We start from the raw sequence: 20,904 nt of genomic DNA, 5'->3' as shown, positions 1-20,904 counted from the left end.
TTGCAAAAAGCACTATAATCTCACTGAGTCTGCAAATTTGTGGTGAAAACTAATGGAATTGGTCCTTTCATGCTGTTTGAATTATTTGGAAAAAGTAAACTGTAAAATGTGAGAAAGAAGCCAACTTTCAGGTTAAAAATAAAATGGAAGATGTAAGCTCACAACCTGCGTCAAACCACATTGCAGACCAAAATGCCTAATGTTATAAGGTTCATTTGTTTAATGTCAAACATAATTACCTTCTCGTTGGTTACCCTGAACAAGAGGGCATAATCTTTAAATTAGAGCAAAACCGATTAGACCCAGTAGAAATTACTTTTGCATATGATAGATCATGAAAATTTGGAACCAAAAGACTCTAGTTGCCGAGCCATTTAAACTGAAATTGACAGATTATGGTTCAGCGAAAGCATCTTGGGATTTAGAGCAAAGGCAGGTAAGAGTACCAATGGCAGTGCGCGGATCTCCTGTTGCACAGTTATAAATAGAATACAATTGGGATCAATGCCCTAGGGCTGAGGAGAAGGAAATATCACAAGTTACTACTTCTGATGGCTGGAAAATCCGTGAACTAAATTCCAAGTCAGATCGGGATTTGTTTTTTTTGTGTGTGTTCCTTGTCCCCCTCAATTGCATTGTTTACTATGACACATGAAGAATAATTATTAGGGACAAGTGATAGAGGTGGCTGGTGTCTGTTTGACAAGCAGTTATCAGTTTTAAAAGAAAGGGATAGGACATTGTCAGTGAAAAACTGTTTAGTAAAATATATGCAATGTAAGCCAATAGGAAAGTAAAGGGCAAAAGTGTAAATATAAAATAATTTTGGAATTTCCTCGTGGAACAGATTCCACTACCTACATTCTGATAACCATCCTACCTCTCGGTGGCATACTTCCTCGTTGCTGCAAGCAACAGCAACCTGCTAACTGACCTGAGTGGTGAAGTGCCTGCTTTCAATCTTCCACAGAAAATATTGGCAACTTTCACCCTCTTGTAGATAGATCACATAAGAGGCAGTCCCATTTGCTCTGCATGTGAAATATGCACAGTGGCTCGGTGGTCAGCACTGCTGCTTCACAATGCCAGTGACCCAGGTTTGATTCCAGCCTTGAGTGATTGTCTATGTGGAATTTGCATGTGCTCCCTCTGTCAGTGGGGATTTCTTCCCACTGTCCAAAGAAACGCAGATTAGGTCGATTGGCCATGCTAAATTGCCCAGGGATGTGTAGCTTAGCTAGATTAGCCATGGGAAATTCTGGGTTATGGGGAAAGGGTAGGGGGCTGGTTCTGGTTGGGATGCTCTTTGGAGGGTCGGTGAAGACTCGATGGGCTCAATGGCCTGCTTCAGCACTGTGGGAATTCTATGGGGAAAACAACTCAATCTGACTGGGATGGCCAAAGTCATAACTTATCAGCCAATAACTGAGCTTCTGCCTTGAAACATCCATTCAGATAACATCTCAACTTTCACATTGCATTAGTTATAAGTTATTAATGGATTGTTCACCTTAAACTATAACTCCTTCCCCAGCTGTATGACAAAATGTTTTGGAATCTATGTAATTTTCCTGCAATTTTGAATTCAGGTTATTTACAATATACATATTTCAAGTGTTTATGCATGCTATATCATATCTAAAACACAGATGTAAAATGTTAGATATCAGCTAATTATTGTGAAAAATTAATGTTTGAATACAGGACATTTTAAAACTTAAATTTGCAGTAGATATACAGTGTACTCAACCATGTTAATTTAAGCTATCTTTACTGATCATGTGCATTGAAATCTATTTTATAAATTTTGCATTATGATTGAATTTCTAGCATTAAAATTATGCAGATGAAATTGAGACTAAATTGAGATGGCAACAAGCTAATTTTTTAGAAGTTATACTTCAACTGAACATTAATATAAAGTGCCGTGAAATAGTACATAACAGTGGCAAAATGAAACATTAATTCAGGGATGTCACAGAAATATAGAGTCACATAGTTGTACAGCATGGAAACAGACCCCTCAGTTGAACTTGTCCATACCGACCAGCTATCCTAAATTAATCTAGTCACATTTGCCAACATTTGGCCCATATCCCTCTAAACCCTTCTTATTCATATCCCCACCTGGATGCCTTTTAAGTGTTGTAATTGTACCAGCCTCCACCATTTCCTCTGGCAGTTCATTCCATCGATGAAAATATGTCAACTATTGCACAAATATTCACAACATCTCATGGATTGCAAAGACAACCTGCTGCCTATTACCCCCTTAACATCGTTTCCACCACACTCAACTCTCACCTCCAACAATAACAGTTTAATGGGCAGACTTCTCACTAAAATGGAGATTATTTAGCTGCCTCTGCTATAGACTTGACCCCTCCTCCTTGTCAACAAATTAAATGTACCCTCTAACCTAGTGCCTACTACAAGACTAAGATAGGCATAAAGTCACAAATGCCATTTTCTGTGACATTATTTGATTATTATCCCTCCAGATGTTTCTCAACCCCTCTGCACCCTCATGGGTGGTAGTGATTTTTTTTCTTTATTCATTCATGGGATGAGGGTGCCGCTGGCTAGGCAGCATTTTTTGCCCATCCCTAATTGTCCAGATGGCAGTTAACAGTCAACCATGTTGCTGTGGGTCTGGAGTCACATGTAGGCCAGACCAGGTACGGATGGCAATTTCCTTCCCTGAAGTACATTAACAAACCAGATGGGTTTTTCTTACAATTGTCAATGGATTCACATCATCATTAGATTCTTAATTCCTGATATTTATTGAATTCAAATTCTACCATCTGCCATGGCAAGATTTGAACCAGGTTCCCAGAATGTTGTCTGCTCTCTGGATTAACAGTTCAGCAATAATACCACTAGGCCACCCCTTCCCCTGAAGTTTCTTCATATTCAATTGAAGACAAAGTTCTCCCAGCAACAGATTCTCTTCTGATTACATCTGGAGACCTCTAAGCATCTGTTCTTTCCCTTTTGTTCTCATTCAAGTGCTGCCTATTAGGGAGGTGATGGCCTTGTGGTATTTTCATTAGATGACTAATCCAGAGATAAAGGTCATGGTTTGGGGATCTGAGTTTGAATCCCTTCATGTAATGGAATTTGAATTCAATAAAAATCTGGAAATAAGTGTGTAATGATGACTATGAAACCATTGTCGGTTGTTGGGAAAAAAACGCCTCTTGTTTACTCATGCCTTTTAGAGAAGAAAACTATTATGCTTATCTAGCCTACATGTAAATCTACACCCACAGCAATGTGATTGACTCTTCACTGTCCTCCAGGCAATCAGAGTTAAGCAATAAGTGCTGGCCTCGTGAGTGATGTCTACACCCCATGAATAAATAGATAAAATAACTGGAAGGCATGGGGGTCAGGGTTAATGTCCGCATGTATCTAGTGGTACCCAGGGGACACCAGCTTCTACATTTCCATCACATCAGATTTCCATGCCATTTCCTCTGTGTAATCAACCTGTTCATTCAACATTAATTCTTGGATAATCTATGGCTTTCAGCAATTGAATATTGAAACCTTCAAAACTGCAACCTTTGGTGGTGTTTGAAATATTGACTAACTCATTTTCAGTTTCAGCAATCTTCCTGATTGTTGTCTCAGGTTGAAACCAATTATTCAAATCCTTGGTATAAAATTTGACTCTGAGTTGACCTTCTCTCATCTCCAGCAAAAAGATCACCTATCTCCGTAAAATGCTTGTCTCCATGGCTTGCAATTTAGTTTGCTGCAAAATCACTCACTCATGTATTTGACTAACACAAACCTAACTATAATCAAACTGCCTTGTCCAGCCCCTGTCCATGGAGAGGTGAAAGGGGGCTAAGAAGGGTAGATAGGAGTCAATTCTGGGATTCCCATGCCCATATCAAGCAGCAGTATTCTTTGCCATTGAGAGATGATGGTGCACCCTGCAGTCTCCACCAGCTGTTCCTTTGCAGGGGTAGGCATCTTGTTCCTTCTCTCAATAATTTTTATGGAGTCTTGCCAACTTCAAATGGATTCATAGTTCAAGGCACCTCAGAGGAGCTATGACCCTTGGTCTGGATCTTAGACCCTTTTGAAACATCTGTTTAAGAATAGTTACTTATGCCCCCACCTAAACCTTTGATGCTCCCTCCATGCCCCCTCAACTAGTATGCACTACATGTAGAACCAACGAGTCAGGTCTTAAAAAGTACATGAAAAGAAACACTCAAACAGAAGTTTGCTTTGAAAAAAGAATGATGCTCTTAGAAACTTATAAAAATTTCAACCAGCCAATGCCTTCAAAGTTCAATAATGCCAGTTTTGCCGCACTTCATTCCTGCTAATATTGTTAAAATAACCGTATGGATGTTGAAAAGGAAAAACAAAATCAAAGAAAGAAGAAATGGTCATAAAAATGTCAATCAATAGAAGTAAAATTCCAGCTTGCATCAGATAGACTTGTTGAACTAATTCCACTGAGACCATCTGGAGGCATAAATGCTTGGCCATTTATTTCTGCTGATACCTTTGCCAGATAGCCTAATAATGAATGTTTGCTTGAACCTCTGAAATAAGGTCAGTTCAGCAGTGATCTGTTCAGATAAATGGAAGGAGAGATTTTCTGTTGACTGACGTCTTAATGAGGTTATAAAATGTTATACTTTCTTTCAACTGCTTTTTCCATTATCTGGTTATTTGGTCAAGTCTTAGAGATGACAAGTGAAGTAAAAGTCTTGTTACTTTTTGGTATGAATTATTCCATCCGATATTTCTGTTAGGTTGTAACTGCATGATGCCATCTAATCCAGTGTGCATTATGTACATAATCAATCAGCCACATAACAACAGTGACAAGTTAAAATGTTCCTGAAAAAGAAAACACCCCCAATCATAAACTTGCTTTGAAAAACATGAGCGATATGAGTTGTCATGGGGAATAAGCAGGGTGAGAGTGTGTCTTAGAGGGGAGGGTTAGAAATGAACCAAGAACCCAGAGAACCAAGATGAGCCTTCTAAACAGCCTGCCTTAAAATTAGTTTGCTTCACAGTCACTTTGAAACTGCTTCTGCGGCTGGTGGGCCCAACTGAATTCTGCGTTCATGGTGGCATTTATATCGAGTCAGACTTCCTTCATTAGCAAAATTTAGGCCTTGCAAAGAGTGGGCAGGCTTTGGGGAGTCAGGAGGTACGTTTCTTGCAACAGAATGCCCTGCCTCTGCCTGCTGCTGTAGCCTCGTTATTTGTTTGGAAATTCTTGTTAGATTTCTAGTCACTGTGATATTCAGGATGTTAATTGTTGTATGATGATTGTGATGTTAATACTTTTGCGTCTCAGGTCTGAAGTTAGTTTTTGCCTTATTTTTAGACTTTGCCTTTTTACTGAGTCAATCTTGTACCCAAAGTCCAAATGTTGCATTGAACCATATGATAAAAGAATGATTATAGTGACATTGATTTGTAAGGAGTGACAGCTAGACTCTTTCTGGCTGGAAATATCATTTCCTGGTATATGTGTCACATCAATCTTTGTCTCCATTCAACCCAACCCTGAAACTTATCCATGTCTTGCTGCATGTGGCCATGAACTGCTTTATTAGCTGAGGAATTCAATCTCTTCACCATGCTAAGCTCCTTCAAGACCCTCCTTAAAATTATTTAATTGACTAAGCTTTAAGGAAATCTTCCTAGTTACCTTGTCCTTTCTATTAATTTTTGTCCAGTTATACTCTCCATAAGAATTGAAAGCCTTGGAAGTTTTTCTGTGTCAAAGATACTAAACAAATTTAAGTTTTGTTCTTGCTAGCAGGGCAAGTCTATTTGACAGGTACGCATACCACAGGAACATAAATATCATTTCAGCAGTGTGTTATAGTACAACTTGTTAAAAATTGGATGGAGTTATACAGATAACAGATAAATAAGTAATTAAAGTAAAGAAGTGCAGAGGAAATATACCAGAATGCTGCCTGGACTGGAGGGCAGGTCTTCTGAGGAAAGTCTGAGGGACCTAGGGCTTTTCTCACTGGCGTGAAGAAGGATGAGAGGTAACTTGATAAGAGATGTACAAGATGATGAGAGGCATAGACAGAGTGCATCACCAGAGATTTTTTCCCAGGCCAGAAATGACTATTACAAGGGGGCATAATTTTAAAGTTATTGGAGGAAGGTATAAGGGAGATGTCAGAGGTAAATTCTTTACACAGGGAGTGGTGGGTGTGTGGAATGCACTGCCGGCAGTGGTAATGAAGTCAGATACTTTAGAGACTTCTAAGCGAGTCTTGGATAGGCACATGGAGGACTGTAAAATGTAGGGTATGCAGGGTAGTTTGATCTTAGAGTAGGATAATAGGTTGGCACAACATTGTGGGCCAAAGGGCCTGTACTGTGCTGTACTGTTCAATGTTCTAAGACTTGCCCCAGAAATCGGCCATTATAATACATTTTATACACTACCTTGTTTTCATTTATTTCACAGATTAGTATCCCGAAAAATAACTACAATTTATTCTTTTCAATGCAATCAGCTTAAAATAACATTTGAAAATGTTTGATAGAAAGTAAAGGAAAAACGAGTCAGTTGCATTGCAGTCTATGAGGAGAGAGTTAGAATTGTTATTACAATATTACTGGTAACATGTAGGTGGTCTGGCCACACCTGAAAAGCAGTATAAAAACCTCATTTTAGCTGAGGTGGTGGATGTTCAGTCTCTTTTATCTCGAGGCCCAAACATTTTATCTTGCACGCCTCATTTAAATTTGCCTGCACTGCCTCCCACCTTAACTGGGAGTAGGTGATGTTAGAACCAGTGGGTGACTGTGAGAAAATTAGATGTAGAGCAACTCTTGTGGAGACCTAACAGCATGATGCTTGATGTAAGGATAGTGATAGTCTCTTAAAGCAGCAGCCAGATAAAGGGAGGGACAACGCCAAGGCTGGAAAGGCCCATGGATTCGTTAACAGGACCCAAAGGAGCACTCCAGCTCCTGATGGAATTCTCACAAATATTTTCAAAATGAAAGCTTCCCTGGCTGCTTCTGCCCATTTTTGTTGCCTGCCATTAGATTTTACTGGTGAGTTTGGTGCCAAATGTGACACAACACTCATCATATAATCAGGCTGACATTTGAACATCTCCATTAAGAGTCCTGCTCGTCATGGGCAGCCTCCATGCTGCTGACATTTTGGCAATTAAAATTGTTTGGGATTTCCATCCTGTGCCATTTGGCCTCTGCCCATTTCTACCTGGTGGATTGGGTTCAAATCAAAGCTGAAACTATTGATTAAATTTGAGCGCTTTCTATAAATCATTAGTTTTCAAGGTGCACCTCTTTTACAAAAGAAAATTCATAAAGTTTGATTGTAGCTACACCCTATGTGGAAATGTCGGGCTAATTTCAGAGTAACTGAAGCTCATTGGTAACATTTTAACTGTATTCTTTAAAACATACAACTTCTGAGGAATTGACATCCTTTGTATTTTTGTAGTTGAACAAATATCCTCTAGAATATGAATGCAGAAGGGACCATAAATAATACCTTAATTTTTGATGTTCTTTGCATAACCTATGAATTGCTATTTTTATTTTGAGTACAATATAATCTTATCCATTTTCCAGAAGTTTAACTAAGATAGTAAAGACTAATTCATGTCAATTCAGTTCCTTGTATAAATTTTGCTGAAAGAATATGTTTGAATGTCACTTCAATGTCATGCTCCATGTTGGAGTAGTACAACCCTAATCTCCCTTGAATTAATATATTTACACTACAAAAGGTAATCTGAATTGTCATTAATCTAAAATGACATCAGATTAAATGTGTAATTGGGAACATGACAAATTTAAAAATGTCCTTGAGGCAAAATCTAAAGACAGTTGAATTTTTGCCCTCTCGTGTATGTTGGAAAGTAATGTTCAGGGTGGAGTAGTTAAACTCTTTGAAAACTATTCTTTATGGGGCTACACGTGTAATTTTGTGAGATCAGTGTTCTGTTTTTATTGCATACAATGGCAATGCCAGAAGTATTTAACACCTGCAAACACTATAGTACAGTAAAATCTCAAACCAAATATTGAACAAAACAAAGATGATTAACCAAATTTCTATTCTTTTCCATTATCAGTATTTCAGTTGATTCACACTATATCCTCATAGAGTGCACCATTTGCAGATGTGATGCAGAAATTCATCAATACTCTTTAGACACCACCTTTTAAACCTGTAGCCACAACCATCTGTAGAGCAGGGGCAGTAGATACTTGAGAACACTATGATCTGCGAGTTCTCCAAACCAAGCCACTCACCGTCCTGACTTAGAAATATGTTGCTGTTCCTTCAGTATCACTGGGTCAAAATCCTGGGACTCCCTCAAAATTGTTTTGTGGGGCTGTCTATTCCAAATGGGCTGCAGTGAATTAAGAAGGTAGCTCATTATCGCTATCTACGGGGCAAATAGAAATAGACAATAAACAGTGATGCCCATATCCCGTGAATTAATAATGAAATGTTCTATTTGAATCTGAAGCTTGTCAACAAAATATTCTGAATCCTAACTATTTCCTGAATTCATGGTATTCAGGAAAGATAGGAAAGGAAAGAAAGAAAATGAAAACAAAATACTGCAGATTCTGGAGATCTAAAATAAAAACAGAAAGTGCCAGAGAAACTGTGCAGGGTTGTGGCACATTTTTGGAGAGTGAGACAGAGTTGATGTTCAGTTTGCTGCTACTGAAGAGAGGTAGATGTAATGGCTTTTTATGCTTTTGAAAAGGGAACGGGGAAGTGAAACAAAAGGGGACGTTAGTGAAATGCTAGAAAGCAGAAGATTAGAATCAAAGGTGCTACGAAACAAAAGGCAAAGCGAGTAGCACTGGTTGCTCCAGGAATAGGAGAATATGTGTCAGCTCTGAATGACAGCCAGTACATGGAAACAAGATAGACTAGCACTTTAGAAAGGGAAAAAAGGTTAAAATGGAGTGCAGAGTTCATGGTATGACTTTTTTGAACTTCGTGTGGAGTAGAAGGCTGCAAAATGCCTAATCGGAAAGTGTGGTTCTGGTTCCTCCAGTTTGCAACAGACTTCACTCGAAAAGTGGAACTGGATTTGGTCAGAAATGTGAGCGTGAAGCAAGATGGTTTATTGGAATGGCACGCAAGCAGAAGTTTCGAGCTATGTGTGCAGACTGGGTGGTGGTGTTCCTCAAAGTGGTGGTTCTGTCTGCATTTGTCTTCCAATTGTACAGCAGACTACATTTTGAGCAACTAATATAGTAGCCAGAATTGGAAGAAGTAGAAGTAGTTTGTTGCTTCAACTGAAAGGAGTGGTTGGGGTTTTCAACAGCGAGGGCGGGAGGGTCAAGAAGGTAAAAGGGCAAGTTTTACGTCTCCTGTGATTACATGGAAAGGTGCCATGGCACTGAATTGAATTTTGTGGGATGTGCTAGAGGAGTGGACAAGTGTTTCTCAGAGAGAATGGTGCCTGTAGAGTGCTGACAGAGGAAGGGATGGGAAATGAAGACGCATTTGGTTGTGGCATTGTGCTGGAAGTGGCAGAACTGGTACAGGATGACTTTTTGAATCTGGTGGCTGGTGGACTGAAAGGTGAAGTCAAGGGGAGCTCTGTTGTGTTCCTAGGAGGGATGGGAGGGAGTCTGTTTCTGTAATTCATTGCCTGAGAATGTGGTGAAGGCAGAGTCAAAAAGAAATTAGACAATAATCTGCAGATAAAATGTTTGCAGTGTAACAAGGAAAGGTGAGAGGTGTGAGACTAGCTTAGTTAATCTTGCAGAGAAATGGTACAGATATGGTGGGCTGAATGGTCCCCTGTGCTGTAACCATTCTGTGAGTCTACATTGGACAAATTGTAGCAGACACTTGAATTCTAAAAGTGTTAAAGCTTTTGTTTAGTGGAATAACCTTTCCAATTAAATTTAAACAATGTGCTTAATGGAAGAATGAAAGTGAAAAGTATAAGTTGTTGTTTTATATCAGTAAGGTTTTCATCAGTTCTGAAGGGAATGATTGTTACCCATGAGTTAGTAGTGAATAATTTCCAGAAGAGTTTTTTTTATGGTATCCTAAAATGCAAGTATGAGACTTCATTTTATAAGCAACATCTGAGCCATGAGATGAGATTAAATCAGCAGTCGTACTGGCACTTTCATGTCAATTTAAAGCAGTTTTAGATGTATGCTGAAAGGGGTTGTATTTGATGTGAGATCCCACTGTGATCCAAATTCATTCGTAAGCCAGACAGTCTGAAACATATGCATGGGCAATTTCTCACATCTATTTGTAATCATACGAGCCATAAAATAACTTGGGATTTTTTATTAAGATTGTTAGTCCACTTCTGTCCAAATGTGCAAGTTCCATTGAGGTTGATTTTCCTGCAATATGGATGGATGTAGAGCTGGTATTATGAGCACAGTTTAGTGTTTATGCATCACATTATTTCGATATGAGATGCATATTTACAGTATAATTGCAGCCACATATCCAGACCTGTTTATTTTTGTGTATTAGTTTTGCTATGTCATTGAAGAAGCTGGCTCTTTTGTGTCTCAGCTTCCTATTTGATATCAGGCATTCTAGGTCAGGTATCTTCATTCATATGAGCTCATTGAAGAATTAATCATTGTAATGTGACAATTGAAGGCAGGCTGAGTGACAACTTTCTAATTATGTAAAAATGATATCTGTTATGAAAAAAATCACTGAAGGAAGAGTGAGGGTTTTGAGACAATCACAGCTGTACACTAATTGGAGTAGTAACTAAATTTGCTTGGTAGAACATGATTACTGAACTAGATTAACAGGACCATCAAGCAATAAATTAAAACTGAAAATGGAATGATTCAAATGTTGTCATTTTGAGCTTATTTGTGGATGCTTTCAGTTAACATAAGTTCAGATCACTTATGAGTTATGGGTACCTGTAAAGAGTACATTCTTTCCGCCCAATATTATTTTTCATATTATTCAGGATTTCGTGGTTGATAACTAATGAGCAACATAGCACCGGTATTTTTAGATTGAAAAAGAAGTTTCAATAATATTTTAGATTGAGTGCTTCAGTGCCAGAGCCTGACATTGCTGCCTTTACTAATTTTAATGAAAAATGTAGTGTCAGAAATGAAACAGTGAAATTCCAGCACTCTCCTCCCTAGCTACTTGATCGATTTTTAGTTCTAAGCTCGTGTACTGCCAGATTTATAGAACACAAATGTTCTTAAGGTGTCAGTAAAAATCTCAAGTAAAGTGACTTTGGTTGGACTTAACCAAGCTTCCAATCAGTATAAATATATAATACATTTCAGTTAATTTGGTATATAATTCCAGACATATAGGATGAAAGTTAAAAGGAAGTTATGAATCCAGTGGTGAAATAGCTTATGATCAAAATCCCGTGTGGAGTAAATTTTAGCAGAATTCCAAAATTAAGATTGTTTGATAGTGATGTTTGATACTGAAAATGGATCATTGTTTCACTTCAAAGCAGCTGACGCCCTGCATTGGGAAAGCATTGTGGTCCTGAATTAAAAGGACAGACAGCTTCATTTATGATGCTTAATACACTTTCCTTAGAAGGCAAATTTAGGAACATAGGTCAGGAAGAGGCAGGTGGGGCTAATTTAGTTTGGGATTATGTTTAGTGTGAACTAGTTGGACTGAAAGGGTCTGTTTCCATGCCGTATGATCCTATGGCTTTAAAGCAGCAGGTATTAGACCAAGGGTGCTACTCCATGTAAATATTTTCAATATGGTTTCTTTGTTATTTAGATTGTCAGTTCAGTCAAAGCTGAGAGTCCTATTCTGATGTTTCAAGGACGTTTATTGCTATTGCATTGGAACTATGGTTGATTTAAGTAGTAGCTGATGAGAAATTTAATTAGATAAGTATGGAGATGAATTATTTTGAATGCAACAGATGTGATTTATCTGCAATTAAACTCCTTTCCAAACTGAATATTAATTGTTGTAAAGTTTCTTTTAAATATTCAGCATTATAATTCAATATGACTGTAAAGTTAATGAGATGAATTTTGCCCTCAGTATCACGTGAATGACACTGGCGATTCATTACACTCACACATGCCCAAAGACATCCTACGAGATTTTTACTAAAATTGACTGTAAAAGGAGAGTCAACATAGCAGGTGTTTCATGGTTTCACAAATGCAGGTTTCCATTAGAGTCATAGAGTCAAACAGTCATACAGCATGGACATCGACCCTTATGTCCAATTAGTCTACACCATGTCCCCAAACCAAACTAGTCCACTTGCCTACATTTGGCTCATATCCCTCCATAGACCTTTCCTATTGTGTACTGATCCAAATGTCTTTTAAATGTTGTAACTATACCTGCATCCACCACTTCCTCTAGCCGTTCATTCCACATACAAACCATTCTGTATAAAGAGTTGACCTTCCTTCATGTCCTTTTTTAAATTTTTCTCCTCTCGCCTGAAAATGTGCCATTAGTTTTAAACCCCTCCACCTTAGGGAAAAGACCCTTGCTATTCACCTTATCTGTGCCACTCATGATTTTGTAAACCTTAATAACGTCACCCCTCAACCTTCTTTACTTAAAAAAGTGAAAGAAGTTCCAGCCTATCACTATAACTCAAATCTTCCATTCTGGTAACATCCTGGTAAATCTTTTCTGAACACTCTCCAATTTAATAACATCCTTCTTCTCGCAGGGCAACCGGAACAGTACACAGTACTCCAGAACATACCTCACCAATGTCCTGTACAACCTCAACATAACATCACAACTCCCATACTGAAGGGTCTGAACAATGAAGGCAAGCGTGCTAAACATTCTTAACCACTCTTGTGACAAAAATTTCAAAGAATTATGTACATGAGCCCAAGATGATAATGTGTGAAGCTGGATGAACACAGCAGGCCAAGCAGCATCACAGGAGCACAAAAGCTGACGTTTCGGGCCTAGACCCTTCATCAGAGAGGGGGATGGGGGGAGGGAACTGGAATAAATAGGGAGAGAGGGGGAGGCGGACCGAAGATGGAGAGAAAAAAAGATAGGTGGAGAGGAGAGTATAGGTGGGGAGGTAGGGAGCGGATAGGTCAGTCCAGGGAAGACGGACAGGTCAAGGAGGTGGGATGAGGTTAGTAGGTAGGAAATGGAGGTGCGGCTTGAGGTGGGAGGAAGGGATGGGTGAGAGGAAGAACAGGTTAGGGAGGCAGAGACAGGCTGGGCTGGTTTTGGGATGCAGTGGGTGGAGGGGAAGAGCTGGGCTGGTTTTGGGATGCAGTGGGGGGAGGGGACGAACTGGGCTGGTTTTGGGATGCGGTGGGGAAAGGGGAGATTTTGAAGCTGGTGAAGTCCACATTGATACCATTGGGCTGCAGGGTTCCCAAGCGGAATATGAGTTGCTGTTCCTGCAACCTTCGGGTGGCATCATTGTGGCACTGCAGGAGGCCCATGATGGACATGTCATCTGAGGAATGGAAGGGGGAGTTGAAATGGTTCGCGACTGGGAGGTGCAGTTGTTTGTTGCGAACTGAGCGGAGGTGTTCTGCAAAGCGGTCCCCAAGCCTCCGCTTGGTTTCCCCAATGTAGAGGAAGCCACACCGGGTACATGTACATGAGCCCCTTGGTTTCCCTTTTCTACAACATTACCCAGGGCCCTACCATTGGTTTTCATAAATCCTGTCCTTGTTTTACCAAAATGCAATATCTCACATTTATCCAAATTAAACTCCATCTGCCACTCGTCAGCCCATCAACCCAATTGATCAAGATCTCTTTGTGTCCACTATATCACCAACTTTGGTGTCGTCTGCAAACTTACCAGCCATGTTTTCTAAATTGTTATCTAAATTGTTTATATAAATGAAAAACAAAAGTGCACCCAGTGCCGGTACCTGTGGAACACAGCTGGTCACAGGCCTCCAGTCCGAAAAATAACCCACCATCATCACCCTCTGTCTCCTAAAGTCAAGCCAATTTTGCATCCAATTGACAAATGCACCCTGAATCCCATGTGACCTAACTTTACTTTCCTTCATGGCTATAGGTTTTTAACTCACAATGGTCTGTAGTTTACTGTAAATTAGCATCCATTTTGGCATATAATAACAAGATTTCATAGTCAAACTCTGCCATGTGGATCCTTGTCATTAGGTGAGATTCCTGTTTCAAGCATGCAAACAACAAGAATTAGAAAAGCCAGGGTTGAGATGTAGAAAATAACCATGCGACATTCTCACTTACTACCTCCTAAAAGTGAATGGAAAAGAAAATGTGACAACAACATTGCTATTCATAATTATGTTGTACATTTTACAGGTTTCCCTTGGACTAGTTCATGCCCGTGCTTCACATATCATCTGGCCTCCCAGTCGTTGGATGAAATTACAAACTGATCTCCCAGTGGAGCGAAGGCCTCTTTTGTCTGAGAGCGATGAGTCTGCGGATAAAACATCCATTTAGCAACCAAATGGAGAAGGCAAGCTCCCAGCATGAAATTGAATTGATCCAGCAGCTGCTGTAAAAGGAAAACTGCATTGTATTGTTCTGTAGCGTTGTATATTCCATGCACTGGGCTTTCCCAAGCCATAAATACTTCCCTTCAACTTTGCAAAATTCACTATTACACAGACTTTATAGAATTTTTGCCATAATTTTGAACTGTTTTTCTTATAGATTTTGAATGTTTTCACTGCCTATTGAGCCAAATGTCTTACGAATTTAGGATGAAATATAAATGAGAGTTAATTCCAGTGGAGTCCTGGTAACACCAAATGCAGTTTTGCCAACTCAGCCATTGATATACCCTTGATGTTATTGAAATGATGACAGTCTAGAACTAATCGATTTGGGTGTGAAAATTTCATATGATCAGTTTGCCAGCGTAAGTGTGGACAATTACAGTCAGCACTTTCCTCATCCGAAACAAGGAATCTGTCTCAAATTCCAGGGAAAGTAATTTATATAAAATGTCATTTGCATAATTGGACCAGACTAAGATAATCTTTCTTTAAAAGAGCAGGGTTCTGTATCATGCAAAAGGCCAAATCAGTTTTAAACTTATACACTCACACAGGACCCATTCTAATGAGAAACGGATAAATACTTCTATGCTTATATTCTTGAGAAGGCCTCAAAATTCATCCATCTGAAGTGGCATTTTTTTCATGGCAGTATCCCTGATGTAAACAAAATAGATGCATGATATGTAAAGACCCTATCAGAACTGAAGGCCCAGCCTGTATCTGCATGAATTCTGGCAGCATCAGGATCAGACCCAAATTCTCTCCTGGCCATTAAAGATAACTTCAATCCACTACAGACCCAAGAATATCACGATCTGGGACTTTTGGGAGGATTTGATTTCAGTGGCTTTTACATAGAAAATTTTTTCATGCATGAGTCCTAGCTCAAAACCCAACTTGGAATGAACATCACCACCTTCTCACCCTCTGCTGCTAATGAAGCTCTAATTTGAACTGAATTTGTGCAATTTTCAATCCAGCCCTTCATGGCTATAGGTTTTTAACTCACAGTGGTCTGTAGTTTACTATAAATTAGCATCCATTTTGGCATATTATAACAAGATTTCATAGTCAAGTGGGGAAAGTAGGATGGTGCAGTTGGGACAGAATTGAAGGAACTTTGCCTTCTTTGAAATATGCTGCTTTGAAACCTGGGATTACTTAATATTGAATTGATACTGAGTAATAAAAAGGAATAGATATCCCATCTCCCAGCACTGAAACTCCAACTTCCTACTCAATTGCCACCACTACTTCTACCATCACAAAGTATAACACTGAATATTTTTAATTTTTGTCACATCAAAGTAGATCTTATCAGACTCCTCTGCAATATAATAAAATGTGAGGCTGGATGAACACAGCAGGCCCAGCAGCATCTCAGGAGCACAAAAGCTATGCTGTGTTCATCCAGCCTCACATTTCATTATCTTGGATTCTCCAGCATCTGCTGTTCCCATTATCACTGATACAATTTCCACTGCAATATGTTTTCTTTTTCACTTTTTCCAGCAACTACTCCATTCAAGGAAAGTGCTTCTTAAGGCCTTAGAATTTTGTGGAATTGAAGGTAATATGTTTGACTCAAAAAGACAAACAAATAAGAATGAGTCCTTGTAATCTTTTATCAAGATAACCTAGAGCTTAATTCTTCAAACTGAAACTCCCCTGTCCCAGCAGATTTTGAATGATAGTAACATTGAAGAGGATGTGCAGGCTCCCAAGTCTTAACACGTTTTAAAAATAACAGATTTGTGGCACAGACAGAGGACAGCCAGCCCATTACATTCTGAGCTGTCTAAAAATGAGTCATCTAGCCTAATTACACTAATTATTTCTCGATCCGTAATTACGTAGCTTGTGGTATTTTATGTATTTTTAAATGCAGTAAGAGTCTCTACCACCCTCCCAGACAATGAGTTCCAGATCTTCACCACCCTCTGGATTCAAAGAAGGTCTTTTTAAACTTTTCCTCTCTGTCTAACAATTATTTTAAATCTTTGTCCCTTCCCGTATTTGACTTCCCAATTATGAGTTCTAGAGTCTGTCTATCTACTACTATTTTTGTATCTCTATTGCATCTTTCCCCCAGCTTCCTCTGTTTCAAAGAAAATAATTCTAACCTTTTCAGTATTTCCACATAATTAAAATTCTTTGTTTCTGGCAACACATTATAAATGTCTGTATACCTACTCTGAAGAATCTCATCCTTCCTGTAATATGGTGACAAAATCCCTGCAGTACTGTGTACAGTGTAGTCTAACTTGTTCTTGATCAGAGTCGGTATTTACATAATTTGAAGACTTGTTGATTTTGCATTACCTGTATTTTATGAGAGGTGAATTCAATTTATGTTTCCATTTTTATTTCAAATTCAATGCATCGTTGTCTATTCACAGTGGTTCGACTATAAATCTATGAGTTATCATGGCAATCTTTCTTACAGATTGGAAAGATTCCAGGTTTGATCCCTGTAGTCTCAGTTGATGACAGCAGTGCAAAATCATTCTTAACATCACCTAAGGAAAAAAAAGGTAATCAAAGCAATAGAAACCAGGATTCCTTATCGTCCAGCAACTCCCGCTGGAAGATTGCATGTTGGATACAACTAACCAAAACCCGCTATGGTGATACTGTTGTGTTTCATGCTAGGACCGGAATTGCAATTGTCCAATAAAGAAGGTCATACTTTAGACATGTCAACACCGCTAAATATAATTGTTTATAAACAAGTTTGACTTAAGAAGTAAACCCTGTGGAAAGCCAGAGAAACCATTAAATGGTGTTTTTGCATTACGTCATATAGAAGGAGTTACATAGAGCGCTATGATTTTTTAAAAATGTTGTTATGTTCCTACTAAAACAGACAAACTAAGGAACATGCACAAAATCTCTTTTCCTTATGAGAAAGCCAAGGCCAATGCTGGTAATTACAGTTCGGATCAATGTGAGATCTTTACCTGTCATAAAGTTTGCTGGGAAACAAAGTATCTTTATGTTATAATTGATATTAAGTCATTTCTGGAAATTTAATTGTAATTAAAGTGATTAATTGGTCTAATGTTGAATTGCCCTACTCAAGTGTTATTCTAATCCCATTTTCCTACCTCTTTCATTAAGCTGCTCACAGTCAAGGAGAAGTAGACGCAGTATCACCAATTCATTCTGCAATTAGGGAGTACATTTACTTTAGGTTGATCATGGACTGGTTTAAATTCTGGCCATCAAACCATCATGTATGGTAATGAATTAGCGTCCAAGGAAAAAAAAGTGTTAGATTTACTTGTGGTCTTTTCAGAAAGTAGAAAAGTAAGATTAACCATTTAAAAGTTCCAGATAAAGTTTCATAAATTAATCTGATATTTAAAGTATATATTCAATTGTTTGAAATTGTAAAATTGAGGCAGATCAATTTTGAAAACCGATGACAATCAAATGTATTTTTGTTTGAAGATGTAGTGTTGAATATAGAAGGAACTCAGCTTTTACTTTTTCCAGAGCTGTGAAAGATACTGTGGCACTTACAGATCCTATAAAGTGCTTTGTATCATGAAGCTCATGCAAAATAATGTTATTTATTATCACCAACCTGTGGTAGGAAATTTTGCAGTCATACTTTGATATTTTTAGTACTCTTTTAATGGTATTTTTGAAATAGTTGATACTTCTTCTGTCGTAATTTATTGTTATCAGATCATGAGCACACCATTAGCATAATGAAAGTTTTCTTTTCTTTAAGTATTGCTTAAAATGTACACATTTTGCAGAAGCTTTTCATCTTGCACTCATTAGAATTCTAATTCTGTTAGAATTCTTTGAAGAGGTAACAAGTATGTTAGACCAGGGAAACCCAGTAGATGTTATCTATCTAGACTTCCAAAAGGCCTTTGATACAGTGCCTCACGGGAGGCTGCTGAGCAAGGTGAGGGCCTATGGTGTTTGAGGTGAGCTACTGGCTTGGATTGAGGATTGGCTGTCTGCCTTCTGTCAGATCTGACAGAAGGCAGAGAGTTGGGATAAAAGGCTCTTTTTCAGAAGGGCAACCGGTGACAATGTGGTGTCCCGCAGGGTTCAGTGTTGGGGCCACAGCTGTTCACCTTATATATTAATGATCTGGATGAAGGGACTGGGGGCATTCTGGCGAAGTTTGCCGATGATACAAAGATAGGTGGACAGGCAGGTAGTACTGAGGAGGTGAGGAAGCTACAGAAAGATTTCGACAGTTTAGGAGAGTGGCCCAGGAAATGGCTGATGAAATTCAATGTGAGTAAATGTGAGGTTTTGCACTTTGGAAAAAAGAATACAGGCATGGACTATTTTCTAAACGGTGAGAAAATTTGCAAATCAGAAGTGCAAAGGGATCTGGGAGTGTGGGTCCAGGATTCTCTAAAGGTTAACTTGCACGTAGAGTCCGTAATTAAGAAAGCGAATGTAATGTTGTCGTTTATCTCAAGAGGGTTGGAATATAAAAGCAGCGATGTGCTTCTGAGGCTTTATAAGGCTCTAGTTAGGCCCCATTTAGAATACTGTGTCCAATTTTGGGCCCCACACCTCAGGAAAGACATACTAGCCCTGGAGCATGTCCAGCGGAGATTTACACAGATGATCCCTGGAATGGTAGGTTTAACGTATGATGAATGGCTAAGGATGCTGGGATTGTACTCATTAGAGTTTAGAAGCTTGAGGGGAGATCTAATAGAAACTTACAAGATAATGTATGGTTTAGAAGGGGTGGACGCTAGGAAGTTGTTTGCGTTAGGCGGGGAGACTAGGACCCATGGGCACAGCCTTAAAATTAGAGGGGGTAAATTTAAAACTGAAATGAGATGACATTTCTTCAGGCAGTGAGTGGTGGGCTTGTGGAATTCATTGCTGCAGAGTGCAGTGGAGGCCGGGACGTTGGATGCCTTCAAGACAGAGATCGACAAATTCCGAAATGCCCATCAGCCATGATTTAAATGGCGGAGTGGACTTTGGGCCGAATGGCCTTACTTCCACTCCTATGTCTTATGGTCTGATGGTCTTATGGTCATTGGCGTAATTCATAATATCTCTGTTTTGCAGGTGGGACTGAAGGAAAATATGTACTGTAAGAGTGGAGAGTGTTGATTGCTTGAACACTGATTAGTAAGAAGTATTGCCATGGAAAATATACCAGCTAATAGTGACCGACAATTAAGTGCCAGACCTTGCTTTAAAGCACATCAGTTCACTCTGATTAGATAAGTCATTGTCCTGAGAATGAACTGCCGAATGAAATGAAACAGGCACAGTACATTTACATGTTTGTTCTGTCTGTCCTATGTATTCCTATACTCTGTAGCTTCAGTACACACCAATGTATGATACTGCAAGCCTGACTAACAAATTTTAATCCATAGTCAATGCAATACTTCACGTACTCAGAATTATCCAGCGGGATATATCTGTCCTATTTTTAAGTGCACATACATGAAAGTAACAAGATAGTAAGTACTGCTGATGATGGAGTCAGAGATAACACAGTGTGGAGCTGGAGGAACACAGTAGGCCAGGCAGCATCAGAGGAGCAGGAAAGCTGACATTTCAGGTAGGAACCCTTCAGAAATGGGGCACCATTTCTGAAAAAGGATCTTGACCCAAAACATCTGCTTTCCTGTCCTCTGATGATGCCTGGCTATGAAAGTAATGACTAGCATACAAACGGTGATCCGCAGGATATGCAAGAGGCATTCGGTTCTGTTTACAACTGAATCTTGAAGCACATTGCAATTTTTAGAGAGTCCATGTAATACTAAATAAAAATGTAAAAACAAACTAATGTTCATTGTTGTCCATCATTCTGCTTTAATAATTTGATGAAGAATATCTGTGATTTCATGCAGGTAAGTATTATAAACTAATGGCCCAGATGTTCCAATAGCCAGATAGTCATTGGAACAGCACAGACTGAAGTTGTGTGTTGGGAAGATATGGAATCCTAGATGCAGCAGACTCCACGGGAAATGCCTGGGAGATTAAAGATTCTAATGGGCAATTCTTCTACATCTGGAACCCTCTGAGAAAATCCTTAAGGTCAGACAATTTGGAGGTTTCCAACTTTTAAAGTTAATAGTTGTCCAGGAAAAGTAGGATGATTAAAAATTTAGTTTTACCTCCAGGATAACTGTGCAGATGACCTCCCAATTTTCTATTAGCCCCAATTACGCTTCCCTGAATTGTTCACTATCACCCACACCAACCCCGTCTAAACACTTGCCTGATCCTTGGGCCCTTACACCCACCATGCCTACCAGCTCTGACATCCTGTTTGACCACTGCCACCCTAATGATCCCCTCTGTCCACTGACAGTCCCAAAGTACGCTGTTGCCATCCAAAAGCAAACAAAAAAT

At 39.1% G+C, this 20,904-nt stretch overlaps 1 protein-coding gene across 3 annotated transcripts in view; it reads left to right on the top strand.

The window, feature by feature from the left end:
• Positions 1–20,290, top strand: part of immp2l (inner mitochondrial membrane peptidase subunit 2) — a 507,249-nt gene extending 486,959 nt beyond the window's left edge. The window contains exons 6-7 of one of the 3 annotated variants that reach the window (XM_048548871.2): positions 14,327–14,486; positions 16,979–20,290. In XM_048548871.2, the coding sequence (XP_048404828.1) occupies positions 14,327–14,470 (144 nt within the window). In that variant the 3' untranslated portion in view covers positions 14,471–14,486; positions 16,979–20,290. Of the gene's footprint in view, positions 1–12,713; positions 12,819–14,326 lie in introns of all 3 variants that reach the window. The other 2 variants (XM_059652429.1, XM_048548870.2) reach the window with 2 other exon arrangements.
• Positions 20,291–20,904: the final 614 nt, after the last annotated feature.

The sequence above is a fragment of the Stegostoma tigrinum genome, chromosome 18 (genome assembly GCF_030684315.1).
Source record: "Stegostoma tigrinum isolate sSteTig4 chromosome 18, sSteTig4.hap1, whole genome shotgun sequence".
In the NCBI taxonomy this organism is placed as follows: domain Eukaryota; kingdom Metazoa; phylum Chordata; class Chondrichthyes; order Orectolobiformes; family Stegostomatidae; genus Stegostoma; species Stegostoma tigrinum.
The sequence above is the reverse complement of the archived record's forward strand: the minus strand, read 5'-3'. Positions and strand labels throughout refer to the sequence as shown.